We start from the raw sequence: 19,232 nt of genomic DNA, 5'->3' as shown, positions 1-19,232 counted from the left end.
AAGCACAGTGCATGCAACAAATCGTTATTAATAAAAATAAAGACAAAAATAATAAAGATAACATGAAACTAGTTCTGCATATTCTATCTTGTAACTCCTTTCAAAGGCATGTTAATGCCTTTGAAATTTTCTGATCAAAATAACTAAGAAATGGGTAACTATCACAGCCAAAAATAACAAGATGACATTATTATTGATCAAAGAGTTATTATTTCATTGTCTCCCAACATTTGGGGGGGGGGGCTGTGTATATATGTATATGTATGAAACCAACCCACAATTATGAAGATATAACAAGAAGTAGAAAGGTAGAAGCATAACCTCCAAAAAATAATTTTTAATATCATGAGCAATAAAAACTAGACAGCATAGTCACGAATATGTCCTCAATTTTTAAACAAGGGTATATAAAATGTAGTGTGAATCTATGTTGTGTCTTTATGTATGTACACTGTAAGTGAAGGGAATAAGAAACACTAAAATGATAATAATGACTACATGGTAAAATTACAGATTTTTTTACTTTCTTTTTTCTGCTTTTCTGTAATTTCTAAATCAGAAATATGATACCTAAATACAATAAATAATTTTGAAATAAAACCTCCTAACATTTAGAAATATTGTTGTTGATACTATAAACCAACAATTTTAACTTAGTCTAGGTAAGCAATACTAATCAAGTTACAGAAGTTATTTCTTAAGACTAAACTCGGTCTCTCTGAAAATATTTAAATCTTTACCTACTCTGCACCAACTACTCTCCTATTACAGGAGTACTTGTATAGTAATAGTATAAATAAAAGGCTCTGTTTAGATAAAGAGAATTAAGCTTACTAGATTACCACTGGTATCCAGAATATATTATGTACAAATTCACTTTCCTTTCAACATAGTCAAAATCTATGTTTAAAAGGCCTTTGATCTCATTAAAATTTTGCAGTTAATGATTTTAAAAAATCCTTAATAAAAGATCAAAATTAAGTTTTGATTCTTGTTGTAAAGGAAAGAAAGGTTCTTCGTCTTGACTACAGTAAATATCAACATAATTTTGTTACTACTATACTTTTATAAGATCTTACTGCTAGAGGAAACTGAGTAGAGTGTATATGAGATCCCTCTATTATTTCTTACAGCTGCATTGGATATGTATATGATTCCTTCAATAAAGGCTTATTCTTAAAAAATACAATATTTTAAGGGCAATCTCCAACATTGATTATAGCAAACAAAGTCAAAGATCATCTCTCCAGGAATTAATCTAACCAGGCAACACACCAAAAAAAAGTTTGTGAAACTCGACTTAGAATTTAAAGATAAGTATATAAATACAGATAGTATTTGGATATTAAAGTATACACCATATGGTAGTATAGAAAAGCATGTGCATGGTTAAAGGGGAAAAGAAAAAAACATTAAAACTCAAATCCATTCTAGTACGCAGAAATATTTTTAAGTTTTTTGAAAAATGAGAAGAGCAGCACCCAGAATAGTTTGATACTCTATCATGATTCTCACAGCATGCTATAATTTATATTCTAGTCCCTTTCAAGCATTATTATTTCTACTGTGACTTCTTCACTAGCAGCAAACTCCGTAAGTTTAAGTACTACCTCCATCTTATGTATCAGCAGATAGCACAGTAATGGACATATGGTTAAAAGCAGAGCAAAAATTAAATATTTTATCATTGAAATGAGTTGCTATAAGTAGCACTCTGAACTCTATTCCCTTGTCAGAGAATTCAAGAGTAAAAATTTTTTTAGTTGAATTTTTTAATGTTGCCTATCAACTTTCAAAGATTTTCATATAAATACATTTTTAAATAATGAACTTGGAATTGAAAATTATATAATTATATAATCTTGATTATATATTTACCATATTATATATTTACCATTATATATTACCATAGATTTCATTCCTATAAACTTAGAAAATTTAGAAGTCCAGCTAATATGTTACTAAATATACTCGTATTTGGAGATAGGATCAATGCTGTTTTGATGTTCAAGAATAATGACATCACAAAAGCTCATCCTTAAATCATTTTCCCATAAGAAATGGCAATAGAAGCAGGGCAATGTGCCCTTATTCCTCCTGAAACAAATGGATGGAATAAACTAGATGGCAACAAGGTTCTTTAAAATATTTAAGACTATCCTTCAAAACAGAGACACAAGATATTGTGAAATTTAAGTAGCTTTCCTTTTTTTTTTTTTTTTTTTTTTTTAAGGGAACTTGATTTTAAAAAGAAAGATAAAAAAGCCCACAGGAAAACTTCAAAAGCAACAACAACAACAAAAAGGAATTACTTACCAAATTGGCCATATAAATTGTGAGCAGCCCTCTCCTGCAAATAATTTAAAAAAAAAGAGACAGACTGAGATTAATAATCAATTTGATTTACTAATCACTTTATCATTTTTTTAGAAATCAAAACAATTATCAGGAGTAGTTGAGAAAAATGGCAGATTACACTGAACTAAGTTTTCAGTACCTTAACAACTGGATCTAAATAGATTCCACAAGTCATTCTGTTCAGTCGTCATTAAACATTCTATTTAGTGGTCATTAATTAAAACCATGCAAAATTACTATTGCCTTGTAATTGTTAACTAAGATTACTGTAGTGATCATTTCATAATATATGCCATTAACAAATGATTATGTTGTACACTTGAGAATATTATAATGTCACGTGTCCATTATAGCTTTACTTTAAAAATTACTATTTTCTTATTGTTATATATTCAGAGGAAGAGGAGTGTAATTTGCTATTAGTCTACATTTACACTAGAGAATTCTATATTTAATTTAAAAAATCTAAAGAATTCATCTTGTCAAAATGTCAAGGCCAAAACAATGCACATTTAATTGCAAAAAAATCAGGTCTTCTATTTATTTCACACATAACACAACAGTTCATTAGATGTCCTTACAAATCATACTAAATCACGTTGGTTGTAATTTCATTGTTAAGTGAGAAGTTAGGCACTAAGTGAATTTTCTAATGCCAAAGGACAAATGAAAGTTCAATAAACATTCACTTTACAGAAAAATTGCAAATTATCAAACTTATTAAATGAGAATTAAGGTAGAAACTCAAAGGATAATTTTATGCCCGTAATCACTTTATTTAACTTATACTGCATGTAAGACCATGAATGAAGCACATCCCATTCTCTAGGAAAGAGGTCTTTAATGTTTTAAGAGTTTAAGGGCAGAGTCAAAATAAACTGAAAATTATAAAAATTTATTTGGAGCTTCAACATTGAACATTTTTAGTACTTAAAAAAAACTGTAAATAAAACAAGTACCAATATCAAATCATGTTCATTTAAATTGCATGCCACGGTCTTAACATTAACATTGTCAATAAAATCTTGAAGTCAAAATCCAGTCACACATAATCTTGATTGTTCGCTATTTAAAATGGCTTAATAAATTTCTAATATCATTAAAGCCACATGGAGGCAGTATGATTTAACTGAACAACTGAAGTTTGAAAATCAGGGTTTCATTTAACTTTAATTCTCTGGTACTCTGTAATTTAATTTTGTCATTAGAATGAGGGAACAAGACTGGTTACCTAACTTACATCTTTAAACATAAAAAACAATTAAAGGAAAAAACATACATTTATCACCAACATATAAACATAACATTGGACCTACTCTGGTTGAAGAGGGGAAGGAGGTCTAGACAAACCCATGGAACTAAAACCCGCAGGCAATGACCCTGCTCAGCAGGTCCTAATGTTCCCAGCAAAACAAGAAAATTCTATTGCTCATCTAAAAAAGATTTTAAAAATCACTAATAAGATGATCTTTTAGCTTTCTTGTTTATGATTTGTATAAATGAATTGAAATTGTTCTTAACTAATCTTTACCGATCTTATTAGTTCCTACCAAATTCTAAATCAATGCTCTAATAGTACTTATTTTAAGTAAGTTATATAAAGAAAAGTTAGAGTAATATCTGTATCCAAGAGTCACACATACAAAGAAAGTTAAATCCTTCTTAAGTGATACCTATTCTTACCAAAAGCTGGTATGAAGAAAGAAAACAATACACTTAATTACAAAACCAAAAGTGTCTCTGCAATTTCAGTGGTAGTACCCGATGATACATTTCCTTATGAAGTGAACTACTGTATTTGTTCCACTAATCTATTTCCATCTCTAAAATTCAACAAATTATCTACCTGATAATGTAACTGTTTATCTTTAACTACCAAAGATTATTTTGTTTACCTTCACATTTTCACATACCCCCAATAGTATCTGGTATCTAATAGGCATTAAATAAATATTGAATTACTAGACAAAGTGTTACTAGGAACCCAGCCCTATAAAAAGGAATATATTAGAGACATACAGAAACATAATCACAAAAGATAGCCATTAGACAGGAGGGAAAATTAGTGATAGCAATTTATTAGCAAGCAAAGATGTGATTAGATTATTTTACATTTGCATAAAACTTAATCTACAAGGTATTATCAATATTTGAAATCAGATTTTATCCTCAATAGTCCTGTGATGTGTAATGTAGATACTATTATCCTTACTCTACTAAAAACCAAGAAACAGAAAAGTGGTTTCCTTACATATACAAATATCACAAAGACAAGTAGGAGTTAGGAGTCAGTTTCATGTTCTTTCCAAAATACTGCTTCTATGGCAGAAAAACTGTCTATTACTAACTTACCTTTAAATTCTGCAATGACTTGTTTAATACAATAACCTAACGGGTTTCTGAGCTTCAAGAATGAGTAAAGCCCTGACATACTCTTACTACTGAGAAAAAGCAGAGGATGTATTGTTATTAAATTACAACCTATCCTGGTCTCAAGTTTCAAATTATTGTTCTTAAATAATGAGGAAGAACGCCTCCTTCCTAGCTTTACCTGAATTCCAACCCAGAACTAATAGCCTCACGAATTAAAAGACAGTATCTGTGAAGGACACAATATGCTGTATTATACAGCAGACTCTTTTTGTAGGTTTCCCTGGTGTGGTGTCTTCAACTTCAGCTCCAATGTCAATTTGGGAGGTGCAGAATATCAGAATATTGATTTAGTTTACCACTTCTCCAGATATGTTCTGTATCACAAGAAACCGGTAACTCAATCAAATGCCATTTTATTATTTATCATTTGACTATATTCTAGCCAAGATCTGAAGACAAACAGGTTGCTCCCTTCTTAGTGGAATAAATTCTCCCTGGACACCAGATGACAATAGTGATGGGGAAGGAGAGGTGCCAGTAAGAACAAAAGGTGGCCCAGGCTAAACTAGGAAGGACTAGGGCCAAGAAGAATAACTTTTTAAATGTCACAGGAGATGATGATACACAAATACTCCCGTTCTTTTGGAAATCACTGGATAGGGAGATGGGTGGAGCTCAGTGAATCGCAAATACACTTTTTCTTTTTTTTGGATACAAGAAGGGGTGAAGTTCTTCAACTTGCAGGCAAAATTTAAGGGGGTGTACACAGCAAGGGGTACTACTTTAAAAAGTAGTAAGAACCACTGTTTAAGCACTCTATGTAATAAGAGTATCATTCTTCCCAAAGGAAAACATTAAAATTATTAAATTTTCCTGACACTTCAGGAGATTAAAAGGTATCCTCACAGTCTGCTGGAAGTCTAAATTTCATTATCTTCTAACAACATTATTGTATCTGATTAGATGGACAGTAATGGTCTTTTTCTTTTTCTGAAAACCTTAGTAGATATATTCTTTGGCTAACATTCTGAAACTGTTGAATGATATTGTATATACCATATTTCATAACTAAGGCTATTAAAGAGTATAGCGGGCATGGTATAACTTAAATGTTTATATATTTAAATTCTAAATGTTTATTCTTTCTCCCTCTCTTTCTCCCCCACGTCCTCTTTCTCTCTTATAAATATATGTATTATACAAAAATATACGTTTTTTTGTGTTCTACGAAAAGGGGGGATTACAAATTAAAGAAAAAGTGGAAGTTCCTATCAACTGTAATGGCTTACTAAGAGATGCTATTTAATCATCTCAGAAAGTCTTTCATAATGGAATAAATATTCATCTGCCAGAATGTCTTAGAACGCTATAAAACTACTGCCTTAAAGTTCAAGAACAGATAAAGTAAGAGCAAGAGTTTACTATCATAAGCTATTATATACAGCAGATAATACAGAGTAAACTTTTCAGAAGACTATGAGGTAATTTAAATTTTTTCCTGTGATGAGAACAAGATACTGAAACATGAAGATGTCAAGAACTTATAAAACCAAATTCATGGTATTTTATTCACATATCAGAGTTCACTCATTTTGGTCACATCTGCCTGGGAGTTTCATAAACACAACAGTATAATTTAACAATTCAACCCATGAATATGCTTAGAATAAATATGCAATTTTTGATATTTAAATCCATGCCCAAGTTTGAGCACCCCACAATTTTAACTTATCTAAACTAATACTAAATATCAAAGCAAATTCCATAGCAATTCTACAAAACAAAATCCATCAGAACAACTTTCTGAACCACAAACAAAATACTTCCTAGAAAAAGAAAGAGAAGACTAGTTCTTAACAGCCCACCTAAGGATAAAGTAGATGTTACCAACGCTTCCTGCTGAGTTACTATGATCACAGTTCTTTGTGGCACAAATTTTTTAAGCAACCCTGGAAACAACTTCAAAGTTTTCTCAGAATCCCACAGTGATATGATTAAGATTTAAGTAAATTACCCTCTTACAAAGTGTCAGGAACGAGCTGGCAAAGCATGCCTAATTCTGTAAAAGGAGCAAAGGGAGACTGGGAAAGACGGATGGTTGGAAGAATGGATGGATGGATGGGTTAGAGAGAGTTGGAGAAAAAAAGCAGCAGGAAGGAAGAAAAGTTAAACCAGTGTAGATGAAGACATACTTATGAAGATAGCTAGATCTCTACTTATACTTCTGTATCTATATATGTTCATTATACATACATGTATATGTGCATAACTACACTATATGTTCTTACCTCATTAAATGCTTTGGAAAAACTGATTACACAATTGAGTATGAAATATATAATCTCCGAGTAAAGATTTCACTATTAAAGTTTTAGAGATTTAATTATAACAACCATTACTTGCTAATTTGAAGAAAGAGAAATAAAACACTACTCATCTTCCATATTCTGCATCTTCCAATCTACTACTGATTTTATTTAAAAAGTATGAACTGGGGATCCCTGGGTAGCTCGCAGCTTAGCTCCTGCCTTCGGCCCAGGACATGATGCTGGATTCCCTGGATCGAGTCCCGCATCAGGCTCCCTGCATGGAGCCTGCTTCTCCCTCTGCCTGTGTCTCTGCCTCTGTGTGTGTGTGTATGTGTGTGTCTCGTGAATAAATAAAAATTAAAATCTTAAAAAAAAAATTACAAGGCACATCAAAATGCAAAAAACACAATTTGAAGAGACAGCAAGCATCATAAGGAGACACAGCAGAGATGTTGGAATTATCAGACCAGGAATTTAAAATTAAAGCAATGATTAATATGCTAAGGACTCTACTGGATAAAGTTGATAGCCTATGGGAACAGATGATCAAGATAAACAGAGATGAAAATCCTAAGAACCACAAAGAAAAGGAACTACAGCAGAAATGAAGAATGCCTTTGATGTAATCACTAGTAAACTGGTCACAGCTGAGGAAAGAAGCTCTGAGCGAGAGGATATATTTCTAGAATCCTTGAAAACTGTAAACAAAAAAAAACAAAGACTGGAAAGAAAAAACAATATAGAATATTCAAGGCCTGTGTGCAGTAACTACAAAAGGTATAACATACACATAATGGGAACAGCTAAGAGAAAAATGAACAGAAGAAATATTTAAAACAATCATGACTGAGAATTTTCCTAAATTAATGTCAAACACTGAACCACAAATCAAAAAAGCTCAGAAAACACCAAACAGGATAAATGCCAAAAACAAGAACAAAAAGTGACACCTAGGAATATTTTATTAAAACTATAGAAAATCAGTCAGTTAAGTATCTGCCTTTGGCTCAGGTAATAATCTCAGGGTCCTGGGATCAAGCACTGCATCTGCATTGAGCTCTGGCTCCCTGCTCAGCTGGAGGTATCCTTGTCCCTCTTCCCCTCCCCCTGCTTGTGTGTGTGTTTGCTCGCTCTCTCTCTCTCTCTCTCTTTGAAACAAATAAAATCTTTTAACAAATGTAAAAAAAAAATTTTTTTAACCCTATAGAAAATCAAACATAAAGAAAAACTGAGAAAGAAGCCAGAGGAAAATAAAGGAACCTTACCTATTAAGGAACACCTTACCTATAAAGGAACAAAGATAATTGTATCCAACTTTTCCTGAGAAACCATGCAAACAAGGGAGTGGAGCGAAATATTTAGTGTTGAGAGGAAAAAACCCGCACCAAATTAGAATTCTGTACCCTGAGAAATTATCCTTCAAAAGTGAAGGACACATAAAGACTTCACCAAACCAAAACTGAGAATATTTGTTGCCAGTGGACCTGCTCTGCAAGAAATGTTAAATGTTCTCTAAAGAGAAAGAAAATAATACAGATCAGAATCTCATCTACATAAAGAAAAGAAGATTAAAGTAAAAATAAATGAAGGTAAATAAAAATTTTTGTTTTTCTTATTCTTAAGTGTTCTAACAGATAACAGTTCATGCAAAATAATAATGTAACGATATAATACAAGCAACCACCTAATTGAATGTGCTATTGTATATATATAGGGGCGTGTCATGCATACTTATATGTAAGTGAATGACAGCAATGATATAAAGGACAGGAAGAAGGAATTAGGATGACATTCTTCATATATACCTATGAAGGGGTATAGTATTAACTGAAAGTAAACTAGGATTACTTGTAAATGTATATTACAAAACAAGGGCAATCACTAAAAAAAAAAAGCTAAAAAAAAAAGTATAACTGATATACTAAGACAGAAGAGAAAAATGGAACCACCTAAAATGTTCAGTTAAAACCACAAAAAGCAGAATAAGAGTAGTAGCAAATCAAAACAAAGAACAAGGGAACAAAGAGAAAACAGTAATGAATGTAGTAGACATTATTCCAAATATATCAATAATTTTTTTAAGTTTTTATTTATTTATTCATGGAGACACAGAGAGAGACAGACAGACAGACAGACAGACAGAGGGAGAAGCAGGCTCCATGCAGGGAGCCCAACATGGGACTCAATCCAGGATCACACCCCGGGCTGAAGGCAGCTAAACGACTGGGGCTGCCCTCAATAATCACTTTGAATGTCAATAGTCTAACTATACCAATTAACGCACAGAGACTGTCAGAGTTGATCAAAAAACACGACCCAACTATATGTTGTCTATAAAAAATCATTATAAAGACATCTGCAGATTAAAATAAAAAAGCACATTAAGAAATGCTCTACAACATATACCATCAAGAAAATGTAAATTAAAACAATGAGATCTTACCACACACCTATTAAAATGGCCAGAATGCAGAACACTGACAACATAAAATGCTGGCAACAATGTGGATTCCCCAGGAATTCTCATTCATTGCTGGAGGGTATGCAAACTTGTATAGCCACTTAGGTTAACCGTTTGATGTTTTCTTATGAAATTAAACATACTCTTAACATATGATACAGCAATCATACCCCTTGGGAATTACCCAAAGGGGCTGAAAACATAGCTACACAAAAACCCATGCATGGATACTCCTAATTGTCAAAACTTGGAAATAACCAAGATGTCCTCCAGTAGGGCAGAAGACAGCCTGTGGTGCATCCAGACAGTGGAATATATATCATTCAGCACTAAAAAGAAATAATCTATCAAGCCATGTAAAGGCATAGACAAAACTTAAAGGCATATTACTAAGTAAAAGAAGCCAATCTGAAAAGCTTACATACTGTATGATTTTAACTATATGACAATCTGACAAAGGTAAAACCGTAAGACAGTAAAAAAAGTTAAGTTAACAAGGGTTGGCAGGGGCGGGAGGATGAATAGCCAACCACAGAGGATTCTTAGGACAGTGAAATTTTCTGCATAATACTGTAATGGCCAAAACATATCAATGTAAAAACTGTTGACTATAATTAAGGGCTTTAGTTTAGCTGACAATAATGTCAATTTCCTGGTTTTATATTATACTATAGTTACATAAGATGCAATGATATCATTGGGAGGAAACCAGGTTATGGTTCCAAGTGACTCTATGTATTATTTGTGCAATTTTCCATAATCATGTCAAAGTTAAAAGTAAAAATAATAATAATAATAAACCAGACCACACAGTGACAAACGTAACACAAAATAATACGGTAGAACTAAACGAAATATATCAGTTGTATAAATAAATATATGGGCTTAATTTACATATTAAAATAAACTTACATATTAACTTACATATTAAAATAAAATGATTTTTTTTCAGATTGGCTCTCCAAGTATAACCAAAGTTTATGTGGCATGTGGGGAAGATATGTCAACTATTTCAGGAAGATGAAGACATACTAGGCAAATGCAAGCAAAAATAAAGAAAGATAACTAAAAATTTGGAACTCAAGCCAAAATACATTAAATGAAATAAAGACCTACATTTTAATGCTAGAAACTATACCTTAAATTAAAGATACAACCTAAAACCATATTCAATAGCATAGATCTTATGGCTATTTGCCCAACTTTGAACTGCCAATAAAAGTCAATGTACTTCTTTTTCAAATGTTCCTAAAAGTCACAAAAATCGAGCATAAATTCAGCCACAAGGAAAACTAAGTTTCATACAGAGAAAAAACAATGAATAACATTCTCAGATAAGAATGCAATAAAATTGGAAATTAATAACAAAGGGGCCATTCCATTTATCTCTACTAAATAATTCTTATATTAAAAGAGAAATAGAAACTAAAATTGCAAAATTTCTCAAAAATGATGATAATGAAAGTACTACATATCAGAACATATGGGATATAAATAAAGCACTTACCAAAAGAAAATTCTGCCTCAAATACTTATATCAATAAAATTTGGGATCCCTGGATGGCTCAGCGGTTTAGTGCCTGCCTTTGGCCCAGGACGTGGTCCTGGAGACCCAGGATCGAGTCCCACATCAGGCTCCTTATGTGGAACCTGCTTCTCTCTCTGCCTTCTCTCTCTGCCTATGTGTCTCTGCCTCTCTCATGAATAAATAAATAAAATCTTTAAAAAAATAGGGCAGCCCGGGTGGCTCAGCGGTTTAGCGCCACCTTCAGTCCAGGATGTGATCCTGGAGTCCCGGGATCCAGTCCCACGTCAGGCTCCCTGCATGGAGCCTGCTTCTCCCTCTGCCTATGTCTCTGCCTCTCTCTCTCTCTCTCTGTCTCTCATGAATAAATAAATAAAATCTAAAAAATAAATAAAATTAAATTAAATTAAAAATAAAATAAAACTTAAAGAATGAAAAGAAATAAGTAACAAATTAAAAGGCTTCTAAAAGAAAAGCAAATTAATCAAAAGAAAGTAGAAGGAAAGGGGAAAAAAACAATAAAAACAATAATTAGGAAACCAAAAAACAGAACTAATAAATATGATGACTTGTTGGAAAAAAGAAAAAAATAATCAACAAAATTACTACCTAACTTGGGATCCCTGGGTGGCGCAGTGGTTTGGCGCTTGCCTTTGGCCCAGGGCGCAATCCTGGAGACCCGGGATCGAATCCCACATCAGGCTCCCGGTGCATGGAGCCTGCTTCTCCCTCTGCCTGTGTCTCTGCCTCTCTCTCTCTCTCTGTGACTATCATAAATAAATAAAAATTTAAAAAAAAAAAATTACTACCTAACTTAGTTAAAAAAGGGAAATGGCACAATCACACAAAATAAGTAAGTTGAAAAGTCATCACTGAAAACAAAATTCAATCAAATTGTAAGACTACTCTGTACAACTCCATGTTAATATAAGAATCCTTATAAAATAGATACTTTCTGGGAAACAGACAGAACTTTCTAGCTGTTAGAGAAAGTTACTGAGCCTCTCTATTGAGTGAGCTCAAAGTTTAAATAGATCAATTCCATAGAGGAAACTGATAACTTTCTAAGAACTACCACCCCCAGAAGAGTCACCATGCCCAGATTTTACAAATGGGCCAAATACTCAAAGGTCTGAAAACTCATTGCTACTTAAACTAATCCAGAGCAAGAGAAAAAAGAAGGAAAACTTCTGAACTACTTTATAAAGTAAATGACACTCAAACCTGATAAAGAATACATACAGACACACACACAAACATATAACAACTAGCCAATTCACAAAAAATGATACCATGATCAACTCAGGTTCACTCTAGCAAAGCGAGGACTGTGGAATGTCAAAAAATCCACTCAGCTAATTCTCTCAAAATAATAGGTTTACTGAACCTATTTGATCTAGTGATTACCACTTTAATCACATATACAAAGTTGCTATTACTTGGAACTATGGGTCTCCTGATGGCCTCAGCATCATCTATGAAGTATATGCTTACCAAGTGTTCAATCTTAATATAATCAAGTTTTCAGACCGAACTTCAGTTTACAGTAATACAAGTGAACCAATTAAACGATTCCATGAGGAAAAAATTCAGACAAAACCAGAAAAGTTTTACATGCAAGATAACTGGCCTGATCACATCAATAAATCAATGCTATGTGGGGAAAGTGGGGAGATAAAGCTAGATTAAAAGAAAATAAGGAAACATAATACCATACATAATTTTGATTAGAGTGTGGTTCAAAAAAACAGTGATAAGAGCATTTTTAAGGCACTATGGACTAGATGGTATTAGAGAATGATAGTTAATTTTCTTACATGTGAGAATAGTGTAATTACACAGAAAAATATCCTTATTTTAAAATATGCATGAAGTATTTAGAAGTGTCAAGATGTTTACAATGGTTCTCATACACACACCCAACCACACATACATATAAGCAGTTACAAGTAAGTAAAAATAGCAAAATCTTAACAACTGTTGACTCTAGGTGGTTACACAAGTGTTCAATTTCAACATTTTCTATTGAAGGGTAGGTAAATAATTTCAAAATGCTCTTATTGCTCAAGTGCCAAAAATAAATAAATCAGAGCAAACTTGGTTTAAAGTACCCTTAAAGTTTCATGTATGGGTTACATATTTTGAAATCATATTTCTAAAACAAATGTTCACATTTTTAAAAGAATTGGGAGGTTAACAATTAACAGAATAACTCTCTCATTGTTTATGGGCAAAAATTAATAACAGTTAACATTTACTATGTGTCAGGCACTGTTCTAAGCATTTTATGTATATTAATTCCTTTAATTCTCAGAACAACCATGTGACTAGATTATCACTCTCTCCATTTTTCAGGTAAAGAATAAGTTGTAACACAATAAGTACCAGAGCCAGTTACCCCAGTCAGAAAGTACAGCTCCGGAATCTACACTCTTAATACACAGTACTATTCTGTACTGTATGTACTCTCAGGTGAGATATCCTATGTTTCTAGCAATATTGACTTGATGATGCTGGGGTAATAATATCCACCAGTCCTGTGATTTTAGTAATATTAATAATCCAATTGTATTAAGATACAAGCAAAGAACCAAAAGTCCAGACAGCAAAAATTTAGGCGCTATTACAATACATAAATAAGTAGGCATTAAAAGTGGCTTTAGGTGGTTTAAGTAAATATTTGGTTATCTGATAAGATCTATCTATACTCCTACTATGGGATAAGTGATTATAATGAATTTCTTCATAGGATGATGACTCAATATTGATTAATATGTTACCCTTTGATTAAAATATGACCCCAGGCAGCCCTAGTGGCTTAGCAGTTTAGCGCTGCCTTCGGCTGGGTTGTGATCCTGGAGACCGGGGATCCAGTCCCACATCGAGTGCCTGCATGGAGCCTGCTTCTCCCTCTGCCTGTGTCTCTGCCTCTGTGTGTGTGTGTGTGTGTCTCATGGATAAATAAAATAAAATAAAATAAAATAAAATAAAATAAAATAAATAATAAATAAAATAAAATAAAAAAATAAAATAAAATAAATAATAAAATAAAATAAAATAAAATAAATAAAATAAAATAAAATAAATAAATAAATTAAATAAATAAAATAAAATAAATAAATAAATAAAATAAAATAAAATAAATAAATAAATAAAATAAAATAAAATATAAAAAAATAAAATAAAATAAAATAAAATAAAATAATAAAATAAAATAAATAAAATAAAATAAAATAAATAAATAAAATAAAATAAAATAAAATAAAATAAAATAAAATAAAATAAAATAAAATAAAACATGACCCCATCTTGACTCTGTGGGATAGAGATGGAATCAAAGCAGGTCCCAGCAATGAAAATGATTATTTACGAAATGGCAAAAAAATTTTTTTAAAAACTTTATTTATTCTTGAGAGACACAGAGAAAGGCAGAAACATAGGCAGAAGGAGAAGCAGGCTCTCCGCAAGGAGCCTGATGCAGGACTCAATCCCAGACTCTGAGATCACACCTTGAGCTAAAGGCAGATGTTCAACCACTGAGCCACCCAGGCATCCCGGCAAAAATTCTTTTATGAAAAAGTTTTACCTTCAGCTATTTACATGACTGAATAATTTACATAACAGTTTGTAGCATTTTATAGAAATCTTATTATGTTACATGAAACATTTTCAGCGTTATGTAAACGAAAATATTTTTTAAATGAGAAGACACCTTAAAAATAATAATTAATTTAACAGAGGTCACTCAATGAGTTTGAAGCAAATTACAGATGTGGATGAGAAAAGACACCTACTGTTAATTTTCCTAGGTGTGATAATGATATTGTAGTTCTGAAAAAGATCTTTAGATTTGTGTATGCCATGTCTTAGGCACATTCGAGAACTCTCTAATTTTTTAGTAAACAAAGACCAAAGGGTACTGTTGTTCTATAAAGCAAATCTTTATATTTTTACAGGCTTAATAAACACGAATACTAATATTAATATAATATTAAATTTTCCATCAAATATTTGTAAGACTAAAAACATATGTGAAAATACTTCTCATCCCCAGACTACAATAAATAGTTGTTTAAAAAAATTTTAGTTGGAGTGGAGGACAGCAAATCAGTTCTCTTAAATATATAGATATATAAAATTTTACCTGCTTTTTCTTTCAATTAGAATGGCCACATAAGATGCTGGCAAAGCGGCACCAAAGCCAGGACTCCAAGAGTAGAATTTTCCAAGTATCCTCCTGAAATTCAAATTTGGAATGTTTGCATGAAATTTCTATTGTGTTAATTCAGTTATTATGAATAGAAGTTCCCCTTCTATGTCCACCCTCTACCTAATGTCCCACAGCACCTCAAATTCAACATGTTCATAACCAAACTCATTAGTGCACTTTCCTATCCCCATGAACTTGCTCTCACTCTTCTATTTTCCTAAGTGAATGGGATCAAAACTACCTACCCACTCAGGTGTGATGCTTTGAGACATCCATAGCTTCTCCTTTTCCTTTTCTCTACATGTTAAATCATCCTCTTGAATTTTTCCATACACAATTTATCTCTCAAATTCCTCTCCAACCTGCTACCCCTACCCCTTGCTCAGTTAAGACCCTCACCATTTCTTATTCTGGTTGTTACAACAGCAAGCTAACAGGTATCTCTCCTTCCAATAGTTTAGTCAATCATATTCATTCAGACATTCCCTGAATCCAATATTACTCACTATGCAAAACTTCTTTGTTCTCTGTTGCCTTATCTATCAAATGGGAACAATATTATTACCGATCTCATACAGCACCATACATGGCACATAGAAAGTGCAAGAAAAATGTTAACTGTTGTTATGACTACTATTATGTCTTAACACATGAAAAATATTCAACAACTGTCTCCCTTTCTTTGCTTCTACAATCCTTGATAACTTTTCCTTATAGTAGTTACTAAAGTATTTTATATTTTTTAATTTTGGGTATAAAATCATTTTCCACTTACTAGAATATGTCCCTTTAAAGTAAGAATCTACATAGTGTCTCACTCAGTAGAAATGGCCATTAACTGCTTGGGTTTTTAAAGAGACCAAAAAAAAGATATTTGGAAATGTCAGCAAGATTTTTTTTCTTTCAAAGACAATATGAGGGACGCCTGGGTGACTCAGCGGTTGAGCGTCTGCCTTTGGCTCAGGGCATGATCCTGAGGTCCCGGGATTCAGTCCCACATCGGGTTCCTTGCATGGAGCCTGCTTCTCCCTCTGCCTCTGTCTCTGCCTCTCTCTCTGTATCTCTCATGAATAAATAAATAAAATATTTTAAAAAGAGAGAGAGAGAGAGACAATATGATCCTAAGACAGGGAGAAGCAGCACATAAAATTTGCAATTATCTGAACAAAGTTGGCTGTTAAATAACACATTATAAGAAAAAATGTATGAACATATACATAAGGATTAAGAATCACTGGTGAAATTATATTTTTAACTGAGCTTAGCTTTAGAAGAATTAGAAAAACTACAGAACATGGGTATTTCTAAAATGAACATCAGAAACCTTCAGCCTGAGAAAACCAGAAGCAATTCTCCCTTCAAAATAAAATACACAAAGGCCCTAAGAAGTTACTGAATATAAAAATTAAAGAAAAATAACTCAAGGCATCATTTACATGAGGAACACAGATGTTATTATAAGTATTTTAACTATAAATTCAATGTGCTTTGCACTTCTACAATTTACCAAACAGGTTCACAGAACATAAAGAAATATGCTACCAAAGCAACTTATGATTATTGCAGTATTTTAAAACCCAATTATCTTAAAACTTGATTTTTAGTGTGTGAAAAGTATTAGAAACGTTCCAGAGAACATATGACAAAGAGCTTCCTACAAACATTTTCAAGTTAAAGGCATGATTTTTCTCAGTAGCATAAAGCTTATCATTTATTTTCTGCATAATCTAAAAGTTTATAATGATTAGTGTATTGAGGGAAAAAAATCTGTAAAAGACATCTGAAAATTATCTTTTTAATTGCAGTTAATGTATACCCCCAGAATTGCTCTGAGCAACATGAATATGAGAAAAATATAAATTTATATTTCAGTTTGACAGATTTAAGAAAAACCCTAGTTTGGATTTTCAACAATCACTGGGGATAAAGATAAGAAGTAAATATATAATCAACATGCTAGGTATATCACAGCACTAAAAACTGAATTTTAACTGCATCTAAATCATAGAAAGTATGTGACATAGGTAATCAAGACTTAATCAGACCAAAAGTTTCATCACTAGGATAAGCTAGAAGTTATTTACTGTTTTACATATAAATACAAGCATTTTATACTCCCTCTGAAGTCTATTCACTGCATCTGGACCTTACCTATATCAGAGACAGCTGCTTTGAATTCCTGATCCATGAAACCAAAAAATTAAGAAATCCTAATCAACAACTTGGTAAGTACAGTAGGCCTCAGAAAACACATGATATACCAAAGCACTTCTGCTATATAATCATTACAATAATTTGAGGTTTATATTGCATCTTTAGACCAAGAGGCCCACAACTCCTGTTTTAACAAGGTTTCTTTGAGATAAATAAATGTAATCCAAGAGAGAAAAAGATATACAAGCAATGACCTGCACAACATTGGTAAAAACATCCGTTTGTTTCAGTTTCAACAAAGGAACACATTAATCTCCAGTGGTGATTATGAGTACCAACCTTAAAATGCAAAAGAAAGCCATATACAAGGCCCCATTAGCAGTCAGAAATGAAGCAGATTGTAGGATCTCAGGGAGTAGTTTGTGTAAATAATAGTCTAATTTTCGTTTCCGGAGAATTGCTGCAATCTGGAAAGAGAAAGGCTTTTTTGTTTAATTCAACCAACGTTTCCCACTTAAATTAGCTTTTAGGTGAAAGGTACTGAATAATAGCATATATTTTAAAAGTAAAGCTAAAACTGGTATTTAAAAAAAAAACTGGTATTTTACTGGCTCCTTTACAAAAAGATAATTTCTGGGGAAAAAAAAGACACTTTAATTTATTGAAGATCTAATGGGTAAAATACACACCAAGAAATTACAATATAGGTCATAAAAAATAACTTCTAAACGTTGTGGTAAATATTTATAATGCCTTGAAAGCAGTTTTTTTTTTTTGAAAGCAGTTTTAAACTGAATAATGGAATACATTTTTAAGTGGAAAAATTAAAGCGCAATTCAAATAGAAATTGAATGCCAAAACAAAATTATTTTACAGATATTATCAGCCTGGATATTCTCAGTGATAGAAACCAAAGAAATTCATTCAAGTATCTAAACACAACTACTATGTGACAAAACCATGCAACAAATACAAAAAGTAAAAAATAAAAGTAATGATTTCTGGCCCACTGGAGCCCATTAAAAAAAAAGGGGGGAGGGGGCCTGAAAAACACAGACTAAGAATCTAGTCTACTATTCTACAATAGACTGATGCCACGATGTTATCAGAACACAGAAACAGGAACAAGCATCTGCACAGAGGATGTGTGCAGAATCCTGTACAGAAGTTTGTCACAAAAATATTTCAGAGTATCATCCTATAAGTTTTCATGACTTATCTTTTAAATTTAGATTGAAAATATATTTGGGGCACCTAGGTGGCTCAGTCGATTAAGCATCAGCCTTCAGCTCAGGTCATGATCCCAGGTGCCTAGGAGCAAGTCCCACATCAGGCTCCCTGCTCCATGGGAGGGATTCTGCCCTCTGCCCCTCCCCCACCCTCATGCAAGTGCTCACACTTGCTCTCACACGTGTGTGCAAAAAATGAATAAATAAAATCTTATATATGTGTGTATATTATATATACACATACATAAATATGTGTGTAGGCAGCAGAATTGTGAAAGGGATATGAGCTATATTTGTAAAAACAGAATTTTCACAGGCCACCTGAAAAAAATATTTTTCCATCATGATAAAACAATGTATCAAAGGAACAAAAGTTAAAACCACATAATTAGGGAATAAGGGAGGAGTTGTAAGGAAGGGCAACACTGACTTGAAAGAAGACTAGAGAACTCTCTGTTCACTTGCACGTAACACTTTTCCTAAGGTCCATGATTAACAAATCTAACGGCCTCTTCTCAGTTCTTTTCTTACTCCATCCCTTTGAAACCTCTGAAACAGATCATCTCCTACTTCATTCAATTAAACTGTTACTAAGAATTGCACCATACACAGA

General features: G+C 32.5%; 1 protein-coding gene across 1 annotated transcript in view; it reads right to left on the bottom strand.

Annotated features, from left to right (window-relative positions):
• Window positions 1-19,232, bottom strand: part of TMEM135 (transmembrane protein 135) — a 223,463-nt gene that overhangs the window by 182,539 nt on the left and 21,692 nt on the right. The window contains exons 2-4 of the mRNA XM_041729721.1: window positions 17,730-17,857; window positions 15,171-15,263; window positions 2,317-2,350 (exon numbers count right to left, since the gene is read on the bottom strand). Coding sequence (XP_041585655.1) covers window positions 2,317-2,350; window positions 15,171-15,263; window positions 17,730-17,857 — 255 coding nt within the window. The remainder of the gene's footprint in view (window positions 1-2,316; window positions 2,351-15,170; window positions 15,264-17,729; window positions 17,858-19,232) is intronic.

The sequence above is a fragment of the Vulpes lagopus genome, chromosome 15 (genome assembly GCF_018345385.1).
Source record: "Vulpes lagopus strain Blue_001 chromosome 15, ASM1834538v1, whole genome shotgun sequence".
Lineage (NCBI taxonomy): Eukaryota > Metazoa > Chordata > Mammalia > Carnivora > Canidae > Vulpes > Vulpes lagopus.
The sequence above is the reverse complement of the archived record's forward strand: the minus strand, read 5'-3'. Positions and strand labels throughout refer to the sequence as shown.